Source organism: Eubalaena glacialis, chromosome 3, assembly GCF_028564815.1.
Source record: "Eubalaena glacialis isolate mEubGla1 chromosome 3, mEubGla1.1.hap2.+ XY, whole genome shotgun sequence".
Lineage (NCBI taxonomy): Eukaryota > Metazoa > Chordata > Mammalia > Artiodactyla > Balaenidae > Eubalaena > Eubalaena glacialis.
Genome location: NC_083718.1, coordinates 180,597,317 through 180,617,777, shown reverse-complemented (window position 1 = coordinate 180,617,777; position 20,461 = coordinate 180,597,317). Strand labels below are relative to the sequence as shown.

The 20,461-nt window shown below is 47.2% G+C and overlaps 1 protein-coding gene across 8 annotated transcripts in view; it reads right to left on the bottom strand.

The window, feature by feature from the left end:
* Window positions 1-20,461, bottom strand: part of UBR4 (ubiquitin protein ligase E3 component n-recognin 4) — a 126,303-nt gene that overhangs the window by 28,805 nt on the left and 77,037 nt on the right. For all 8 annotated transcript variants that reach the window (XM_061184842.1, XM_061184844.1, XM_061184845.1 and 5 more), the window contains 22 exons: window positions 19,185-19,412; window positions 18,349-18,427; window positions 17,610-17,855; window positions 16,324-16,492; window positions 15,655-15,799; window positions 14,985-15,070; window positions 14,178-14,265; window positions 13,723-13,916; window positions 11,883-12,122; window positions 11,340-11,478; window positions 10,484-10,609; window positions 10,241-10,369; window positions 9,111-9,454; window positions 7,335-7,425; window positions 6,915-6,999; window positions 6,609-6,736; window positions 3,301-3,430; window positions 3,020-3,177; window positions 2,168-2,277; window positions 1,320-1,461; window positions 569-650; window positions 61-234 (listed from right to left, as the gene is read on the bottom strand). In XM_061184842.1, coding sequence (XP_061040825.1) covers window positions 61-234; window positions 569-650; window positions 1,320-1,461; window positions 2,168-2,277; window positions 3,020-3,177; window positions 3,301-3,430; window positions 6,609-6,736; window positions 6,915-6,999; window positions 7,335-7,425; window positions 9,111-9,454; window positions 10,241-10,369; window positions 10,484-10,609; window positions 11,340-11,478; window positions 11,883-12,122; window positions 13,723-13,916; window positions 14,178-14,265; window positions 14,985-15,070; window positions 15,655-15,799; window positions 16,324-16,492; window positions 17,610-17,855; window positions 18,349-18,427; window positions 19,185-19,412 — 3,313 coding nt within the window. The remainder of the gene's footprint in view (window positions 1-60; window positions 235-568; window positions 651-1,319; window positions 1,462-2,167; window positions 2,278-3,019; window positions 3,178-3,300; window positions 3,431-6,608; window positions 6,737-6,914; window positions 7,000-7,334; window positions 7,426-9,110; window positions 9,455-10,240; window positions 10,370-10,483; window positions 10,610-11,339; window positions 11,479-11,882; window positions 12,123-13,722; window positions 13,917-14,177; window positions 14,266-14,984; window positions 15,071-15,654; window positions 15,800-16,323; window positions 16,493-17,609; window positions 17,856-18,348; window positions 18,428-19,184; window positions 19,413-20,461) is intronic.

The window sequence follows — 20,461 nt, the reverse complement described above, 5'->3', positions numbered from 1 at the left end:
CCGAAGTGGAGCCAGAAGGGACATGGGAATCTCGGGCTGTAGGCTGCTGGGTGGTGCTACCTGTGGTCATGTCCTCCAGCATCTCCAGCAGCATGTCCTGGGTCTCGTCAATCAGCTTGGTCCTCTGCACCACCAGCTTCCGCAAGCACAGGTATCCATTCAGCACAGTACCTACCAAGCGACTTTTAAAGTGCCTTTTGATGGATTCCACCTCCACGAAGGAGGAAAGAAGGCCTGTGGGGACAGGAAAAAGTTGCTAGAAGAGTTCTCAATGAGAATTAAGCAAAGAAGGCTTAATTCATCCTCAAAAGATGACGAGCAACTCAAAAGCAGGGAAACACTATCTTTGTGCTCGGCATGGGGCATGCTCAATGATGTGAACTGGTCAATAGCCAACAGACGCTCAAAGACGTAAAGCCATCCCTGAGGAGAAAAACGCAGACCTTAAAAGTGCAGTGTGGTCAACGTGAGAGAGAAGAGAGTCAACCACAGCACCCAAGGAACTAAGGGTCAGTCCCCAAACTATACCCAGGGTGCCCTAAAGGAAGGGCTGGGAGGCTCTCTCTACCTGTGAGACTTTTGAGGGCATAGCCCTGCTGCAGATCAGTGCTCAGGGTGGCCTCCTCCAGGGCCAACAAGCGGGCTATTTCCTAAACAGGACAATAAGCACAGTTAGTGTGACAGCACTGCCAGCGACACTGGTCCAGGAACTGGCAGCACCGTCTTTTTATTCTAATGCTCTCTCAAGCTGAACCTTTGCAGAACTCCTTTCCAAGAAGCCAAGGACAGTTGCAATGACGTTAAGGGACTGCTTAAAAATGGAGAACAGTCAAAGTGACCCCAACAGACTGCATATCCTCATGATGAACACAATGAAGTCACAGAAGTACCACACGCAGACCTTGGAAATACTGCAGGTTCAGTTCCAGACCACTGCAATAAAGCGATTATTGCAATAAAGCGAGTCACACAAATCTGGTTTTTCGCATGAAGATAAAACTCATGTCTACACTCAACTGTAATCTACTAAGTGTGCAATAGCATATGTCTAAAAAAACAATGTATATACCTTAATTAAAAAATAATGTTGTTGGAAAAATGGCGCTGATAGTCTTACTTGATGCAGCGTTGCCACAAACCTTCAATTTATAAAAAACCCACAGTCACCTACAAAGTGCAATAAGGCAAGATACGCCTGCATTTTCCACAAATGTTTCTTCTTGGCATAAAAGAACACCACAAAGTTCACGCAGAGAAAGAGAACAATGAAAGCAGAGCTAGGGAAAGGGGCTCTGCTGGGCTGGGTGAGACGGAGGTACCTTGGTGATGAGGTTGCCCACGTAGGGCAGGACTCCTCGAGCTGCCAGGTAGACTTTCCAGTGAGCTGAAGTGATGAGCTTCTGGTAGAGCGCCAGGTACTCGGCGGCACACTCCCCGGCCACGCTCAACTCGTCCAGGTAACTGCCGTGGGGAGACAGGCACTGAGCGAGAACTCAAACAGCTGCAACAGCCTAACAGCCCCTCTTCACCCCTTCCATCTTTCATGCCTCTGCTGTCCTCCACTCTCTCTTCCGTGGAAGGAAGGGGGTGGGGCGAGAAAGCCCCAAACTCCCCACTCGGGAACTCCCCACACTTGGGGAAAGCTCAAGAGCACACAACAGGGAATGCAGTGCAACAAACTATACACGTTTGGAACAATAAACCACCAAAATATGAATGGCGGTTATTGGGGCAGCACGAGTATGGTTGATTGAGTCACTCACAAGGTAAGTTTATCAGAGTTTAGTGGCCAATAATGTGGGTTTTGGAATTAGACTGCCTGGATTCAAATCTTGCCTTCCAGTAGACAAGTTAATTAACCACTTTAAGCCCAGGTAAGGATTAAATGAGGCAATGCATGCCAAGCATTTATAAGCTCATAAGATCTCAAAAATTACTAGCTGCTGAAATTCTGCTGCTCTATCACCACCACCACCACCACTACTACTACCACTACCACTACAATTCAGCTTTTTAGAACTTTTTTCTGTGGTCTTCTACAAGGAATGAGATAGTTATAGAGCACAGGTGCGCCTCCAGTCGCCCTGATCTATGGATTCCCCTGGGAAAGCGGGAAGGGCTCGAGATGAAGTCCAACCACCCTGCCCATCCCACTCTCAAAGGGTACCTGGTGAGGAGGTCGAGGACCTGCTGCTTGCGGCTGGGAATGGTGGCCAGAGCTTCCACGATGGTACAGGCCGCCTGCCGTGCAGCCTGCGTCGCGGGAGTAAAGAGCACCTGCAGGGTATGGACAGAAGCCCTGGCTCAACTAACAGCCTCTCACCAGGCCCCGCAGGGCACAGTCAACTGCCACCCATCCAGAGGAAGTCCTCTGAGTACCTCTCTAGGAAAGGTTAAAGGTAAAAATCACCAGCTAACACAAGATCAGACTGCTGCAGACTGGTAAAGAGGCTGCCTAAGAGCCACCTTCTTCACGGAGATTTTCTCCATCAAGTACTTTGGAGAATGTACCCAAGATGACTGAAGTAGGAAAAAAGACAAGCAGGTATTCTCCTTAGCAAAGACATCTACAATTCTATTTTGGGGACAGCTACACGGTGAACACTTACATTTAATGTAAACCAGTTATTTATGTTATGAACCAATGGACAAATGAATTCTCTAAAATATAATTACTTTAATCTTTAAGAACATTAGCTGGAAAGAAGAAGAGGACAGCAGAAGATATGAAAGGTGGAAGGAGAAAGGGGAGGACAGGCACTGAGGCTCGGGTCCGTTCAGTGGTCAGGGGGGAGAGCAGAGATCACGAGCTCGATGAGAAGGCGGAAAGAGTTCTGTTTCGGCCAGTCCACCACGCTGGCGGCGGCAACCAAGAACCTCTACCTATGTGAAAGGAAGCAAGAATAACAAAGAGAAAAGAAGAGAAAGCAGAGCAGACAAGTGGGAAGGAGCAGAAACACCCTACTCGGGATCTGAGGCCAGCGCAGCAGGGCGAGGGGCCCAGGGGACGGTCACTCACTTGCCGCAGCCAGTTGTTGTGGCCCAGCTTGAGATCCAAGGGGGAGGCCCTCTTCCCCCGACGACTCAGGAACTGCTTCCACCGCCACACGTACTTCTCAGTCAAATAGAGATGGCGGAGCTCTGATTTGCTGGGGGACTTCCCACTGCCATCGATCCCTGGTAGGCAAAGGGGTGCAGGGAGAGGTAAGGAGAAGAAAGGGACAGAAAAGGGGGGATTGTGGGGCTGCTGGGATGGGGTAGGAATGACCGACTTCTCAAGTCTTGAAGAGACAGACACACCTCTGATAGGAAGACACTTCTTCCAGGCTTCATAGGATGCCTTGGGGTCTCTCTTGAGCCAGAGCTGAGCCTGGGCATGGATCTCATTGCAGTATGGCTTAACAGTGGTAAGGGCCTCGACAGGAACATCCTGCAGGAGGAAAGCGGACAAGGTGAGAGAGTTCGAGGGCACATCTGAGCCACAGCTGCAATACAATAGCACTGGCACCCCAAGGGGACATATGCAAAGGCAAGAAGACCAGTAGGATCAACATTCGTATCTTTTATGCCCCTTATGTGTTCCTTTAAAGCATTTTGATCCAATTTAGTAGTAGCATCTCCATGCTGAGCTTAGGATCACTGATTTTGACTGTGCAGGATAAAGTGTAACTGGTTTCCTGCAGACAGTCTTATAGCCACATATACTAATTCCTATCCCCAGGCTGATTTGTAGTTTCCCCAAACATAAATCTTCAAGGGGTCACTAAGCAGCCTCCAGAATTTAAAGAGCCATAACTAATCCCAAGGAGCCTACACAGCAGAGCCCCAGGACTCTGGGTTCTCAAACTTTTTGGCCTCAGGACCCCATTACTCTTGAAAATTACTGACTCCGAAGAGTTCTTGTGTGTGTAGCTCTCTCCATCCATATGTACCTACTAAAAATTAAGGTTCAGCAATTCTTAAAATATTTATTAATTCATTTAAAAGTAAGAATAAATCCATTACCTGGCAACCTAAATAACATTTTTTATATTTTCCAAAACAAAAATAATCTAGAGAAAAGAGTTGCACTGCTTTATATTTTTGAAACTGTTTAAAGACTGCCTTAATAAGACAGCTGGATTGTTATACCTGCTTCTGAGTTCAAACTGTTGTGATATGTTGTGTCAGTTGAAGTACTCACACAGATATTTAGTTGGAAAAAAGAATATTTTAATAGGTTTTTCAATTAATTGTGGATTTTTTCTTTGATACTAAACCAAAATTTAACAAATTATAGGTTCTTAAAGACTGGCTAGAATGTGGAATCTGAAACCAATCAATAAACGTTTCGTATTCCATTCCACTAAAATTCATCATTTACTCTCAACATGATTCGGTAACATGTACTGGTCATTTGGAAAATACTGGTTCAATGAGTCACGTCAATTCCTCTTTAAGTGACAAGCTCACTTTATTCACTTTTTAAGAAAATGTCTACCAAACACCCGATTCTGAACAACCACAATTTGCCCATCAGCCCTCCTTTCAAGCACAAACGGGATTCCATGAAAAAAGCAGCTGGTTCAGCTTGCAGCGCAGTCACACAAGTGCTTTTCCCCAGGACAACCGCTGTGCTGCAGCGCGCCAGGGCACTGTCTCTGGGCCTCGCACATTGTCTTGCTGAATATTAAAAAGATTAGCTGGGCTTCCCTGGTGGCGCAGTGGTTAAGAATCCGCCTGCCGATGCAGGGGACACGGGTTCGAGCTCTGGTCCGGGAAGATCCCACATGCCGCAGAGCAACAAAGCCCGGGCGCCACAACTACTGAGCCTGCGCTCTAGAGCCCACGAGCCACAACTCCTGAAGCCCACGTGACTAGAGCCCATGCTCCGCAACAAGAGAAGCCACCGCAATGAGAAGCCCACGCACCGCAACGAAGAGTAGCCCCCGCTCGCCGCAACTAGAGAAAGCCCGCGCACAGCAACGAAGATCCAACGCAGCCATAAATAAATAAATAAATAAATTTTAAAAAATCATTTAAAAAAAAAAAAAAGATTAGCACGCAGGAGTCAAGATTTACTAAAATTAACCCGCGATGCTTCATCAAGGACGCTCTAGAGCGTAAGTGCATGGCAGGGAAGAGCGCGGCTCTGAGTGGAGCTGGGCCCACAGCCTCTTCATGCTAAGGCTCCAGTGGCCTCACCATCACTGACTTGGCACCATCAGCACAAATGCCACAAAACAGTGAAGAGGGCAAATCACGTCTTAGGGTAATTATGAAAATAATGTTGACCTCACAGATTCTCTGGGAGTCTTGGGAACACCCAGGGATCTATCTATGAGCCTAACTTTGAGAACTGCTGCTCTCTCTAGGCTAAAACTAAGCAAAATGTGAGGCTTCAGTGCTCCGAGAGTAAGAACCCTGTGGAAATCTTTTACCTCACACTGTGGGGAAAAATGACAGTTACGTGGGGATGAGGTTCCTCTTTTCAATCAAGAACCAATTTTTATTTGCTGAGACTTAGCTCTGAGGGGAAGTAAACCTTCATCAAAGGGAAGGAAGGGGGGTCTTTTCTGAGGACTGTCCGGGCAGATCAGGAAAGGGAAACAGAGTAAACTGTTCATTGCCCAGCTTCCTCCCTACTGCTTACCACTCAGAATCCTGCAATGAAGACTTCGTTTCCCACCAAGGGATTCCATTAGGATGGAGCAGGAAGGAGAATGGCCCACGGACTACAAAGATGGATAGGAGGCACCCACGGCCTCAGGCACGGCCGATGGAAAGAATTACGGCCCGCATGTTCTCAACTGGTGTAAGCAAGTTCATCTGTGGCTAGGCCATTTTAGGATTAAAAACTTGGCTTTATTCATTCACTTAACAATGATTTGCTGAGCGGCTATTATAATGCTAGATACCACGCTCTGCACTGGACATAAAAACATCTTAGTAAGACAGTCCCTGGATTCGAGGAGCTCATAGCCAGCCTAGCAGAGAACTGGTTAATTGAAGGAGCAGCTAACAAAATGAAGGCGAGCATTCCAGGCAGAGGAGACACCATACAGCTACAAATAACATTTATTAAGGACTAACATGGGCCAGACACTGCTCTGAGCACTTGATCTGCATTAAGTCATTTATTCTTCCCAACACTTCAGGTGGAAACTGTATTCCCATTTTATAGACGGGGTAACCAAGCAACCTAAGTTAAATAACGTGCCCAAGTCACAGTGCTAGTGAATCCAAGAGCTGGGATTTGAAATCAAGAGGTCTGCCTCAGAGCCCAGGACTTCCACCACTGCGCAAAACTGCATGTACAAAGGCACAGAGGTAGGAAAGAACACTGTGTCCTCTGGGAGCTGCGAGTCATCTGACGTGACCGGAGAAAGAGGCAGTCCTCCACGGCTAACCACTTTGTTCTACGCGTTTGTATTCTTGTGTTTGCTTTTCTCTTGAGTTCCCTCTGAGAAACCTTCCTTCTCAAAAACCCCAACCCATCTCTGCTGAACTGCCGCAAAAGGAAGCATTGGTGCCACCCAGGGAGAGCGAGTTCAGGTGAGCAGAGGCCTTTAGAGGCAGGGCAGGTGCTGGCCGGGGCCTGCGCCCTGCCCTCCCTCTTGGCCCCGTACCTTGTTCTTCTTGCTGGTGGGAGCAGGTGGTTTAATCAGCTTCTGCAAGATCCGCAGGCACATGAGGGTAATGTTCTCAACAACCACGGGAGTCTTAATGTTCACGGCCATGAGGAAAAGGCTGAGTGCTGGGCAGAGGAAGGAAAGGCAGAGTCACACGTGATCACAGAACACATCACGCCTGCCGTGGCAAGGCTGCCCAAGCACAGCTTCCCCTGCCCTCTCCCGCCCTGCGCCTAGGACTGCGCCCTGAAGCCTCCTCTCCTTTCTCTGGCAAACTGCTAACCAGATGTCCCCCAAACTCACCACAGCGTAAGCGGAGCTCCCAGCAGCTGTCCTCCTTCGAGATAGAGTCTGTCAGCAACAGCATTTCATACTGAAGGCTACTTGCCTAGAAGGCCAACAGGAAGAGACATGAGTAGAGGAGGGTCTGCAGGGTCAATCCCAGGACTAGGGCTCACGTCCATGCTCAGACCCAGGGACTCAGCATTAGAACATCTGGTCACAGGTGGACCATCAGAGAGACAATGGAGAGATGGAGACCCTCCACACAGCCAACCATTCATTTCTCTTCTCTCTGAGGTTGACTCTGACCTGGGAAAATCTTTGTGGGACATGAGCTCTGCAAATGTGCCGCTCCCTCCCTCTTGTCTCTGCAAACGAGACCGGCAGGGAGGAAGCCGAGGGAATGAAGGCAGAGAGTGAGGGGACGGCCAGCCTGCTCACCAGATCAGGGTTGGCCCAGTGACCCTTCAGGGCTGTGGAGACTTTGCCAATAATCAGGTCGTTCATCTGCTGGGTGGCCTCTGGATTGTCGCTGGGGAAGCAGAGAAAGGAGTCCTGTTATTCATCATTGGCTCTGTCCCTCCTTTGCACTTGAAGGAGCCCAGAGAAAAGGAAATCAATGTCCAGAGCTACCCAGCCTTCCCAAGGGCAAGACGACACATTAGCCCCACAAAACCCTGCTGTGTCATAAAAAGGGCATGCCCCAGCCGCCTTTCCTGGGAGGAGACGCTGACTGAGAATAGAGCAGCACTAACATAGGGGGGATTTTCTCCGCAGCCCACGTCCCCAGGCTGCACGGCCCCCAGACACTGCCTGGTGTGTCAGTCTCCAGAATCTAGGTGTCCACTCTCAGCCTTGGCCACAACTCTTTCCTCATCTTCGCCAACTGCCCTCACTTCATTTCCCACAAGGCATCCACATTTCCCATCTATGTCCCTTTGTAATAATGTATATTTTAGTAATAAAAAAACCCCACAAATTGTGTCACATCCCTTTCTTGCTTCCCAACGTGTCTTGAATAAAATCCAAGTCCTTATAATGACCTACAAGACCCTATAGGATCCGGGCCCTGCGATCTCTCACTAAATCCCCTCCCCTTTGTTCCCCCACTGGTATCCTTCACTCCATGCACAAGTGCTCCTCGTGGCCCCTGCCCCTCACACCCCAGGCACACCCCTGCCTCTCCTCCTGCCACTTGTTATTTCCTCTGTGTGCAGCCCGCGCCTTCAGTATCTCCATGACTTGCCCCCTCACCTCACACAGGGCTTTGCTCAAGCATCACCCCTCAGAGGTCGTCCTTGACCACTTTATCCTCCGCAGCAACCCTACCTGCAATCAGGGTTGCCATCCCAGCTATACCGCTCTTCACATCTAATCTCCTGACACTGTAGTGTGTAATTACCTGTTTACTGCCTTTCTCCCCTCTAGAACATAAGCTACATGAGTGCGGGGACTTTGTTTCATCTATCACTGTATCCTCAGAGTTTAGAACAGTGCCTAGCGTTCAGCAGATGCTCAGTACATATTTGTTAGATGAGTGAATAAATAATACAGCAAGTAATACTTACCAACCAGCTAACACGTTCCAGAACTTATGCAACATACTCAGTAAATAATCTAAAATCCAGCTATGGGTACTGTATGGGCACAGACCAAGTACTCCACAAATATGATTTATTACTTGCAATGAATTATGTTAGTCTATCCTCACCACAAGCCTTTAAGATATTTGCCATTATCAGTATTTCTCAGATAAGGAAACCTTAGGCTCAGAGAAGTTAAGAAATGTGTCCAAGGCACATAGTACAAAATATCCGATACTGGGTCTTTCCGATCCAGATCCAAGCTCTTAATCCCTAGGCTCCACTGCTCCAACTGTCTTCTTCTGTGTGAGTTTTGAGTCCAAGTACCCCGCTGCACCCTTCTCCTCCCTCACCAAAACTCAGAAACTGCTTCCTCAGGAAACCCCACTGGTACCAACCAAGTACAAGACAAACATACTACCTACACGGAAACCCGGGCTTCAAATGCTCCCCAGGTTTGTTCAGCTATACCCGGGACCTCTTCCCGTTTTTTTCTCTATTATAAGCTAGCAAAGCTGTTTGGCAGGGAGAAGCACGGTTCTGTGCACCCTCTGGTGCTCCCAGCACCGCTGCCGCCTCCACCCCAGCACGAGCAGGCATGACCGGCCCCCGTCACCACGGCGCAAGCTCTGACCGGGTCAGGAGGCACATGAGCTGGCGGACCTCCTCCCGCATGGCCGCAGAGCCTCTGCGAAGATTATAATCAAAGAGCTCCCGGATGAGGCCCTGGGAGACGAGGATGTGCCTCAGGGCGGGGTTGGTGGCCAGGGCCCGGAGCAGGGTGATACAGTGCTCTGTGACGGCCGAGGCGCAGCCGTAGCACTTGGTGGAGGATGTGTGGCCACAGCCCAGGACGGACAAGGCGCGGTACTGGCTGGCAGTGAAGGTGGGCTGCACGGAGGTCCTAGATGATTTGGTGGCTGCTTCCCTCTGCTGCAGGTCGTATTCCAGCAATTCTTTGCGTGAAGCAAAAACTTTCTAAGAAAAAAAAAAAAAAAAAAAGACAAAAGAGAAAGAAATCAGCAATTAAAATAAAGAGAAAGAGAAAGTTAACTAGAAATCAGCTTTGGTTTGAAAAAACACTTTACATGCATTATCTAATTTAACCCTCTTGATAACCTTACCAATTAGATACTTTATCCCCATTTTATAGAGGAGGAAACAAGCTTAGAGGGGTTGGCTTGACCAAGGTAAGCGGCAGAGTTAGAACTCAGCCTCTGATCGCAGGCCCATGCCCTTAACTCCCACGTAACACTGTCTCACAAAGAACAAAGTCAGGAACGTAGGCACGTGTAGCAAAAATGGCACACCAGCAACTTAAGGGACAAGGACCCTGGCTCCTCTTGTCTGCGGCCAGCCTTCCCTCCCATGGGGGTGGGGTCTGTAACATGCCATCCACCGTATGGCCCACCCTGGTTGACTGGAGTTGGTGTGCCCTACCCTTCAAGCCTGCAAACACGTCTATCAGAAAAAACGGGAACAAAACCTTGGCACCCAATTTTTTTAAAACCAGTTAACCCCTCTACTAAAAGATGGGCTGTGAATGGTCAAGAAAAACACATCTATAATAATCTCCATTATTCTGTTTTCTGGAACGAACTCAGCTCTCTACCAAGCACCCAAAACCACTGTGGGTGAGAAGCTGTGCGGCTGGGCAAGGGCACCCCCGGAGCTGAGCTGCTGGGGGAGAGCAAAGAACTGCTTTGAAAACAACGTCGATAACACACGACAAAACACACTCTCCAGCTGCTCCCGTTTCTCTACCTGGATGATTTTGGAGAGTTCATCGAAAGAGTTCTTGCAGTCTCCACAGTACTCCTGCGCCAACTGCAGGATGTACCGGTTCACACTGGCTGAGGTGGAACTGATGCCCCCAGCCGTCCCCGAGTCATCCTGCAACCAAGAGGGAAGCTGTCAGCCTTCCACCATGAGATGGCCTCACCCAGGGGCTAGTCTTCTGCTTCTGATCCAGAACCCTCTCCAAATGTCCCTCCAGCTTTGGATTACCTGCGGTTTTTCAGGAGCTGCCTCGTTCACTTTGCAGAGCAGGTTCTCCAGCTGTGGCCGATGTCCCATCAGCTGGTGATACACTCGATCAGCTTTGTCCAGAAGTGTGTTGATGTTGGAAACAGCCTAGACAGGAAGAGACAGGGGCGTGCGTGAAGGCTCGTCAGCATGAAGATTTTCCCTGAGTGATCGGTCAGGGACCTCTAGGTTAGGTTCTGTGTTTCATACATTATTTCCATTCTTCACAATAATCCTGTGGGGCGGGCATGTTATTTTTAATAATACACAACATATACGATATACGTATAAATAAACAATGCTGAGAGCAGTGACTTATGCCAGGTCACACAGTATTAAAAAGCACAGGTGGTACTGGAACTTTCATCCTTCTGACTCCAAAGCTAGGTGTTCTTTTGCTTTGCCAGGCTGCTGATGCTAGTGACTATCCTGACAGTTCCCCCCTCTTCCCTGTCCTCCCATATCCAGTCCCACCACATCATGCTAGCAGAGAACGAGCCCCTGGACAAGCCAACAATGAGGGAAGGCCAGCAACCGCAATTTGAAGCAGTCTGTGGAACAAATGCAGGGCAAGTCACCCAAGTTCTATCTGCCTTTCCAAATCTTGTCATTTGTCCCTTGAGATATTCTAGTTTCATTAACAACATGTCTCCAAAATCCTACACAAACCATGTGTTCCAATATATCTGTCTTATTTGTTGCCACTCAAAAGCCGAGCCCTGAAAATAGTGCCAAGTTGAGAAGACTTCAGCTAGAAGGGAAAGCACGCTCCCCACATCAGCTCAGCCCACAGCTCAGATCAAAGCCCTGCCTGAGTCTCGGACGGATGCGGCCTCACCTTCTTCCGGTCTTCTTCATTCTCAATGGGATCCACTGCACAGCAAGGCTTGGCATAGAGCATGAAGTCGAAGCGAGCGTATTTACAGAAGCCACAGGCATTGCACAGGAAGGGGTCCTTTTCATCATAGTTGATGGATCTGAAAAACCATAGTGATTGGGTCAGGGGGCAGCAGAGGATTTGTAGGGAGAGGAGATGGACCGTGCCACATCTATACACTGCAAACTATTGCAGGGACTCTCAGAGGGGCAGCAGCAAATAGGCGAGGATGACTTAAGCAACCAGGTAACAAGAAAGGGAGACCCAGAACCAAACTTAGGGACCCCAGCACCACCCACCACTGGATGGTCGCGTGAATTCACGTGCACGCGCACGCCCACGCACACCCCACTCTTCCCCTTTTCCATCCTTGAACTCCGCACTCTACACACCCATAATCCTCTAGTTATTATGAGGGCACCACACAATGAAATGGAGCACAATGAGACTCTTACAGAAAAATACAAGGAATGTACCTGGCCTGGGTGACAACCACTCACTTACCTGCATTTGTGACACTGGTAGACGTTCTCTCCACAGTTGCCGCAGACCCCTGGGTTGGCAGGGACTGAGGCACTACAGCGTGGGCACTGCAGGGTCTCCGTGGAGGCCTGATAGTTTTCATAGAAGTCTGCAAACTCAATCATCAGGTTGGAAGCCACTATTGGCAAAGGCAGGTCAATCTTCACCTCTGTCTGCCCGGGGGTCAGCTGAACCTTCTTGGCTTTGTGCCAGCGAGCTGGCCTAGGAGAGACAGTGTCAGACAGAGGGGCAGATGGCCTAAGAGCCTCTCACAAGACCCTCAGCAATGACAGTCTGATGAGACGAAGAGAAGACTGTCCCTACCTATTCTTCTAAGGCCATTAATTCGTTACTCTAAGGAAAGGAAATCTGGCAAATAAAAGCAACTTAATTTTAAAAAAATGTTTCCTCTATTCTTTCTCTCTTAAAAAAAAAAAAAGGGTATAACATACAGGTGCTTTAAGACATATATATGATAATTTTTGATACTCCAGAAAAACAAGGGAATGCACATCAAGGGAAGATATTACTCCAAAAGTATGCCACACTGAAGCCTGTAATCCCAAGAGGTACCATGATGACGACTGCCATGAGTTCCTATCAAGACAACTACCTTGGAAGGATAAAACTCAGGTTGCTTTAGAGAGGCAGAGGGACATACCAGGATCCAGACCAAGTGCCAAGTAGAGTCAGAAAGAGTAAAGGCATGGGATAATTTAGAGGTAATTATATTAATACAATTAGAGCTAATATTTACTAAGCACTTATTATGTGTCAGGCTCTGTTCTCAGCACTTCACATATACTAACACATTTAATCCTTAAAATAACACCCTGAAAGTGGACTTCTCTCCATTTTACAGTTAAGGAAACTGAGGCTACGTAAATTCTCCAAGGGATGTGAACCCACAGTCTCATTCCAGAGTCTGAGGTCTTTACCAGCAGCTACGCTGACTCTACACAACAGAAAATCAAATCCACCCTCTCCAGAGGGGACTGGGTCATCCCAATGAGCAGCTTCTACTTGCAGATCATCAATGTTAACTATGCTTTTCAAAGGACAAAGAGAAAACTTCCTTTAAGCAGAGCTCCTGTGGCCATTTGTTCATGTGGTACATGCTAGCTTTATGCTACCTTTAGAGTAATACCAATACTTCCATTCTATGCACAGAGCAGCACTCCCTGTAGGTCTAAACATTCAAGTAGCAACTACTTATATTCTCTGCCCAACAAAAATGCCTGAGTCTTCAACAACAAGTGGTCTGTCTCTGTAAAAGTTGACACTATAACCCATGCTAGTGTCCTCTTTGGCCCATATACAACATGCCTTGATTCAGATGTTGGGACAGATAATCTAGAAAGATCCAACATCAGCATATGTAGAGGGAATGCACCATGCAGAAATGGAAGGACTTCAAACTAGAGAACCTCCTGGAGAAACACTGCCTGCTCTGTGAACAAGAGAACAGTGTCTTAATCCAAGAAACAACTACTTCCCATATAGAACAGTCTATCTAAAAATAGAACCACTCTAGTTAACACGGGTATCAGAAGCCTAGAGTCCCCCTCACTCAGCTTCCCTTCAGGCTGTTGAAGATCTTAGACCCTGAGGGCTCCACAGGACATAACTTCAAAATAGTTTTCGTCAGCATCCTTAAGAACTGGTGTTTCACCTGTGTCCCTCAGCCATGACCTAAGTAGGCAAGAGGACATACTAGGCCTCTAGGAATGTGCTGCTTTACCTGATTCCAGCAACCAAAGGCAACAACTGGTATTGAGCCTCGTAAGCCTGCTGCCCCTCCCCAAGTCTGAAAAGCCCGTACTTGTTTTTCAGCTCCACGATGGCTTGCACAGTTCGGTTGTTGTAATAGAGGTTGATAGTCCGCACCATCTTGGTCCGTTTCAGGTCCCCAATTTTCACCGTCACTTTGCTGATGGTGTGGCTGCCAATGAGCTTCACAACCTGCTGGGTGGTGGTGTACCTCGTGTCCACTTTAATGGAAGACAGCTTGATATACTAAATGCAGAAGTACACACAAAACACTGTGTTAGTTCAAGGTTAACGGCTCATCCTGTCCTCTTCAAAACTCATCAGTGTAACCCACTCTTCATCCATGGATGAAGTTTCTATTTAAGGTAGCAGGGCAGGTAAGGATTAATACCACTGCAACCAACCACTGGGAGAGGGATGCCTATGCAGTAATAATCAACCTCTAAAAACAAGAAACCCACTGGCCCTGTAAGCCTCAGGACTGTCCATGTTAAAGATGTCACTTACACAAAATGGCACTTCTGGATTATTACACACCAGGCAGGGATCACTCTCCAGGTAATAGCCATCAAACTCCACTAGGCCAGACAAGGTGCTAAGGAAGAAAGCAGTCTTAGCATAAGGAGATTTTCATTTTAGAAAGCATGGAGCTTCACAAAGAAGCCATGAGAAAACCATGGCTCAATATTCCCCAAGGCAAGCTTCACTCTAGTGAGAACACAAGGAAATGTGAGAAATCCCAACAGCGTTAAGTCACAGGAAGGGAATTTCAACTGAGTGACCTTAGACGTTTCCTATTTCTGAGCTGTTCTGAGGTCACAGGAATCCTAAATGTTACATTAAAATTTGACTCAAAGAAGAGTCACAATTAAATTTACTAAAAATCATTGAATTGTACACTTGTAACGTGTAAATTTTGTTGTATGTAAATTATACCTCAATAAAGTTTGGAGGAAAAAAAAGAACAGTCACTAATAAACCAGGGAAATAATAAACTGACAGTTTAACCAACACTCTCTTCCAAAGTTGTTGTTTTTTTTTTTTTAATGCAGCCGTTTCTGTAAACTTGCCTTATGTGATTTACACTTAGACCCTTGAAAACTAGAGACCTTCTTAAATCATTGCTTACCAAACCCTAATTCAGCAGTTACATTTTGAGCACCTGCTATGCACAAGGCCCCAACTACAAGGGAGGGATTCAAAGACCAACTAGACAGGAGTGTATTGATTCATAAATAAGAGCCAATCCATGTAGAAATAGCAACTGGACTGTTGACCGAGCTTCAAATAGGAAGAAAGCAGAACAAAACTCACTTGTAAATGTTGGAGTTGGGATGGTTGGTAAGAATGTGGTTTTGAGTACGAAGAATCTCCACAGCCTTCTGTGAATATTCTTTCAACTGAAACCAGAAGTCAATATAGGACCAGAATTAAAGCCCAAGGGAAAGTCTTACTGGCAAAGACTTTTTTGCTCTGCTTTCTAGCTGATACCGCCCTAGAAGTAGCAGCCCTCATTCAGAATCAAACAAAGCTGAGCCTAACTCCTAGTCATTTAAAGGATTCTATCTTCTTTAGTAGTTTCCACGATCTTAGTGACAGCCCCTCTTTTTATACCTTGTGGAGGAAGAGAAATTTTATTATTATGGAGAAGCCATGAAATGGTTATCTAATTGCAAAAACACGTTGGATATGCGATCAGGACTGCCAGGAAACCCAGAGGAGCACTTTCTTTCCCAAGCAACTTTAATGAGTTGCATTTTCTTCCCCACTTTATCTACTTCTATTGGCTAAGCCAAATTCAGACTATACTTATTTGCTAGTGTATATTATCTAGGTGGCATACATACTGGGAGTGCTTAATATATACTTAAAAGAGATTTCATATATGTACTCCCATGTGGGTTGATCATAATGTTTCTTAACTCAAGATAAAAAAGGTTAAAATGTGGCAAGTTAGCCTCTCCGACCGTCAATCGTCTGTTACCTTCTTCTCTGTTTGTGGGGTTTTCAAGGAGAAATAGCCTAGTAGGTCCACAAACTGGGCAGCCTTACGACCGTAGGCTGGGAGTTCTGGCCATATAGACCACATCAGATCTAGCAGGAGCTCCTGTTGAGATTTGCTAGAGTTTCTGTAGATAAATGACAGTTTATATTATAAGCAGCAGAACACCCTGAGGTTCCTTTATTTATCAAGAAGGCCCAGGTACCGTTTTGGAGATGAATCTATTTCCCCACAACTATGAGTTAAGTTTGAATGGCTCTTCTGTTCTTTTGACAATCAACCTTAACAGATGTAGCATGATCCTTTCCTGTCTTCAGGAGGTGATTTATTCCCATCATCTGACATCTCGCAATGGCAGAAACTGAGCTTTGTTACCCTAAAGAGTCAAGCCCGGTCATCTTACAAACTTCTAAACATAGCCTTCTTAGTGGAAAACAGATCATCTCTTGCTTCTGACATCAGTTTAATAGCCAAAAAGCAGATAACTCAATGAAGAAATCTGTAATAGTCAAGAGGATTCAGACTGGTGTAAATACTGATAGTACGGACGACCTTGAGTATGTAACATAGAGCCAAGACAGAACGGTTGATACATCACCCACTCTGGTCCCAGACCCACACAGTCTGCTAAAACTAAGCCCCGGACCCTACCTGTAGATATGCAGTGTCAGGCAGTGGGCCTGCCAGCGCACGGAGGAAGAATTGGACTCTAAGAGGAAGCAACGCAGAAACTGGACCAAGGTCTCCTTATCTGCAAATTTGTTCAGCTGGTTCACCAGAGCTGTGCACAGCTGGTCCTCTTGGCTGCCTGAGCTCTCACCTGCAAGATCAAAGCAGGACTGAAGGGCTGAAAAGTAGGAACAAGTGGTCTAGGGTCTTACAGCCAGTGCTCAGGTGGAAAGAGAGGGAATTCTGTCCATGTTTTAAAGTTTCACCAAAATGGTTATGATTTGAAAACAACTTTCAGTTGGTTACTGGGGGACAAAAAGTCAGCCCCAGATATAATAATCCTACCAAAAAAAGTACCTCTACAAGCCTGGCACTGACAAAGATAGTCACACTGGAGAAGGAATTTCCTTTCAAAAGTTTGCTACCTACAACAGTCAACATTACCACGGACCGGCACAGAGGGATCTGAATAATTCATTGGGGAATGTGAACGTCCACTGCTCTCCACCAATCACCTGTCTCAGGCCTCCAAGGACCATGAAAATCAGGAACGCAGAAAAAAGCTTTTGCCTTTCTGATGGCAAGGACTCAGCTAAAGCTCACTATAGCGTCCATTTGTAGAGCATTTACCAGTTTACAAGGCACATTTATAAGCATAGTTTCATTTAACACTGACAATCTCTCCACGAAGCAAGTGTTATTATTTCACAGAAAAAGAAACTTGGGCCTAGTAAAAATGTTTGGTGCACTTTGACCTTTCCTGTTACAGACACTAGGTATGGAAGTCACACTCTTTAAGGTGTCACCTTCAACGTAACTGAAAATGAGACCAAGAGTAGACACTAGAGGGCATTTGGGTTTTAGGTCCCTGTAAATCAGGATGAAAAACCTTTCAGAAGAAAAGAATGACAAACTTATGGTTACTAAGGGGGGAAGGGGGGAATGCGATGAACTGGGAGATTGGGACTGACATGTATACACTACTATGTATAAAACAGACAACTAATGAGAACCTACTGTATAGCACAGGGAACTCTACTCAATGCTCTGTGGTGAACTAAATGGGAAGGAAATCTAAAAAAGGGGATATATGTATACGTATGACTGATTCACTTTGCAGTACAGCAAGAAACTAACACAACGTTGTAAAGCAACTACACTCCAATAAAAATTAATAAAAAAAAAAAAGAAGAAGAGAATGAACCATGTGCTCTCAGAGAGATTAGAACACATGACCCTGGTCACTGAGACAAGAAGGTGACCCTTACCCTCTTTCTCCTTGTCCTTTTCTTCTTTCTTACTCTTCTTCGTGGATGACTTTGACTGTGTTGTGGCTTGTCCAGAACCGGTGGCCCCAGGGGCGGAGGAGGAGGAAGCACTGGAGGGCCCTGCCGAGGCCGCCAGTGCAGCGAGGACTTTGCTGCCACACAGAGCACAGGAGAGAAGCTGCAGCAGCACCGGAGACACCCCCTCATCCACCAGGAAGCTGACTTGGAGGAGGAAGTACAGGACAGCTGCAGGCAGAGGAGACGGGGGCTCAGCTCTGACACAACTGCGAGACTCACACACAAGAATGGGAGCACCTGCTCCAGACGCCAGGGCTGCCCTACTCCCACCACCTCCTTTGTCCAGGTTCTCTGCTGGAAGTTCCCAGAAGAATTTACACCCTCTTTGGAAATGTCTGACAAGTACTGCAACAACTACACAGAGACTGGCTCCCAGCCCCCACTCCTTTGAAGAGGATGATTCTCCTCCTTAGTTGACCACAACAATCTGGAAGTCAGATACTCCTACCTTGTGCTCCCGCCGCACCCCACATTTTATCTATGGACGCTGAGCAATCTTGTAAGTTTTTACTAGTCTTCTTTGCTGGGCAGAGTTCTGTCTATCTTGCTCATGGCTATATCTCTAGAACCCAGTTTAACGCTTGGCATATAGTGGGCTTCAATGAACAGTTCTTGAAGGAATGAATGAATAACAGCAACCAAAAGGAGAAGCACTGCTTACAGTCATCTTTGATGCAGAATTTCTGCCAGTTGATGGTTCGCTGGGCAGCAATCTCTGCACAGGCTTTCAGGTGCTCCATCTGAAATGGAAACCAATCACCAGAAATGACCCTCACCTGCTGTCTTGAGGGGTCATCACCTCAGCTTTGGACTACAAACCCTGGCCCTCTATGCAAGGTTGATCGGTGCCCCGGTGAACCTGGGACCAAATCCCAAACACTGAGCCTCCTATATTCAACGTCCCACCACACAAAGCCCTTTTGTTTTCAGGGATTCTTCAGACCACTCAATAATGCAGCAGGAAAGGTAGGTCATGACCTAAGACACTACAATCCAGTTTATTTTTTTCTTGCTAAAAGCATAATAGTAAGAACACTGGATTAGGAGTCTTTAACACTGAAGATGTTCTTTCTAGATATTCCTATGCAATATATTCAATTTACTCCCCAAAATCAAACAACTGATCTTAGGCGATAATATATCATTTCTTTAGTATTCAGGGACAAAAATGAGAGGTGCACAAATCTCGGGTTGATCCTGTCCACGACATGAGCAAACGACACTGGTAAAAAGCCCAAGCCACCCCTCCTCACAACAGAGGAACCACTGCCAGGTGGAGGTGGGACCAGGGAGGGGCAATCACAGACCCTGAAGCCAACTGCATGTGGCACAGCACCCAGTTGGGTATCATGGATCTACCCTGATCGCAACCCTGGCCATGATGTTCTCAAAATACTGAAAAGCCCTGTGTGTGCCGCTCCATCCTCTTACCTACTTGGCTGAGCCTCGCCCACAGCCTCTCCCTGCCCTACCACACCACCCCAGCACCGGCCGTACCAGGCTGATAAGCGTGTCATACTGCAGGGCGGAGCCAGAGCTGGCTGTGACCACACTTGCCCGGAGGAAGATCCCCTGCTCCTCCAGCAGCTTCTTGATCCCACGCACATGGGAGTCGAGGGTGTGCAAATCCCGGAGCTGGCGGTATTTCTCCTTTGACCCACAGATGAAGAGCAGAAGTTTGCGGACTTGCCGGCGCACAAATGGAGTTTGCTGGATCATCAGGTACTTGAGGGGAGAAACGACACAAAGAGTCAATGACTCTGGAACTGTATCTGTACCAGCCACGGCGCCTTGGGTTTTCATGAGCTGTTACTAAAAACTGGTAACACAAACCAAGCTACTTCCTTGCAGTCAAGCTAGCCTCTGGTGAACTTTAGTATTCCTTACAAGGACCAGGAGAAAGAAAGGCATAGAAAGAAAAACGTCAAAAAGGGAAAAGTAGCAACATTCCTGCTACCGCTCGTGGAGTACTTAGGAATCTATAGGAGGCTGGTCTCCACTCCAGCCCACCCAGAATGGACGTGTAAAGAAAAAAAACATTCAGAATCTCTCTTTCAGGTAAAAGAGGTGGGGACGAAGCTGCGCTGTTACATCTACATGACTTGAAATGGCTATTTGCGGTTTGCTAACATTCTTCTTCCCAGAGTTAATCTCATGCTTGCTGTGCAGGTTATTCAGCTATTTTCTCTCGGCTCCAAAGCCACCCCACCATACCCTGCTCTGTGATGTCCAGTCCAGAACTAAAGCTAACTGCGCTGTTTCTTGCCGGCTGGTTCCCTCTTAGGTTCTGCCGGTGGGGAGCACTGGAGGGACACCAAAAGGCAGGAGGGAGAGAAGGGACTTGCTCCTTCCCACCTGCCTGCCGTCCTAGGAGCAGCCCTTCACCCTAGCGGCCTCCAGCATCTCTTCAATAGTCAAGGACAAACCAGGTCCGGGTGGTCCTGTTCACCGGCTTCTTTTATAGAACTTCCAGAATCAAGCACATCACAACCCTTCAGAGCTCCTGAGGTACGGGCAGCAGCAGACCCTCCTCAGACCCGCCAGCCTCTCCTCTGCGTTCAGGGGGCCGCTGGCAGCTGCTGCTGGCAGTTACTAGCCCTGTGCTACCGCAACGTTCCCTTTTTATCTTTTTGGTTCTTCAGTGGCTGTTTAACCAATTCTCTATATTAAAATCTCTCAGTTCATTTAACTAGTATACTTTCTGTTTTCCAGGCAGAGTCCAAACTATTAAACTTGTCCATTATCACCACATGTGGGGGAAGGTAAGTGTAGAA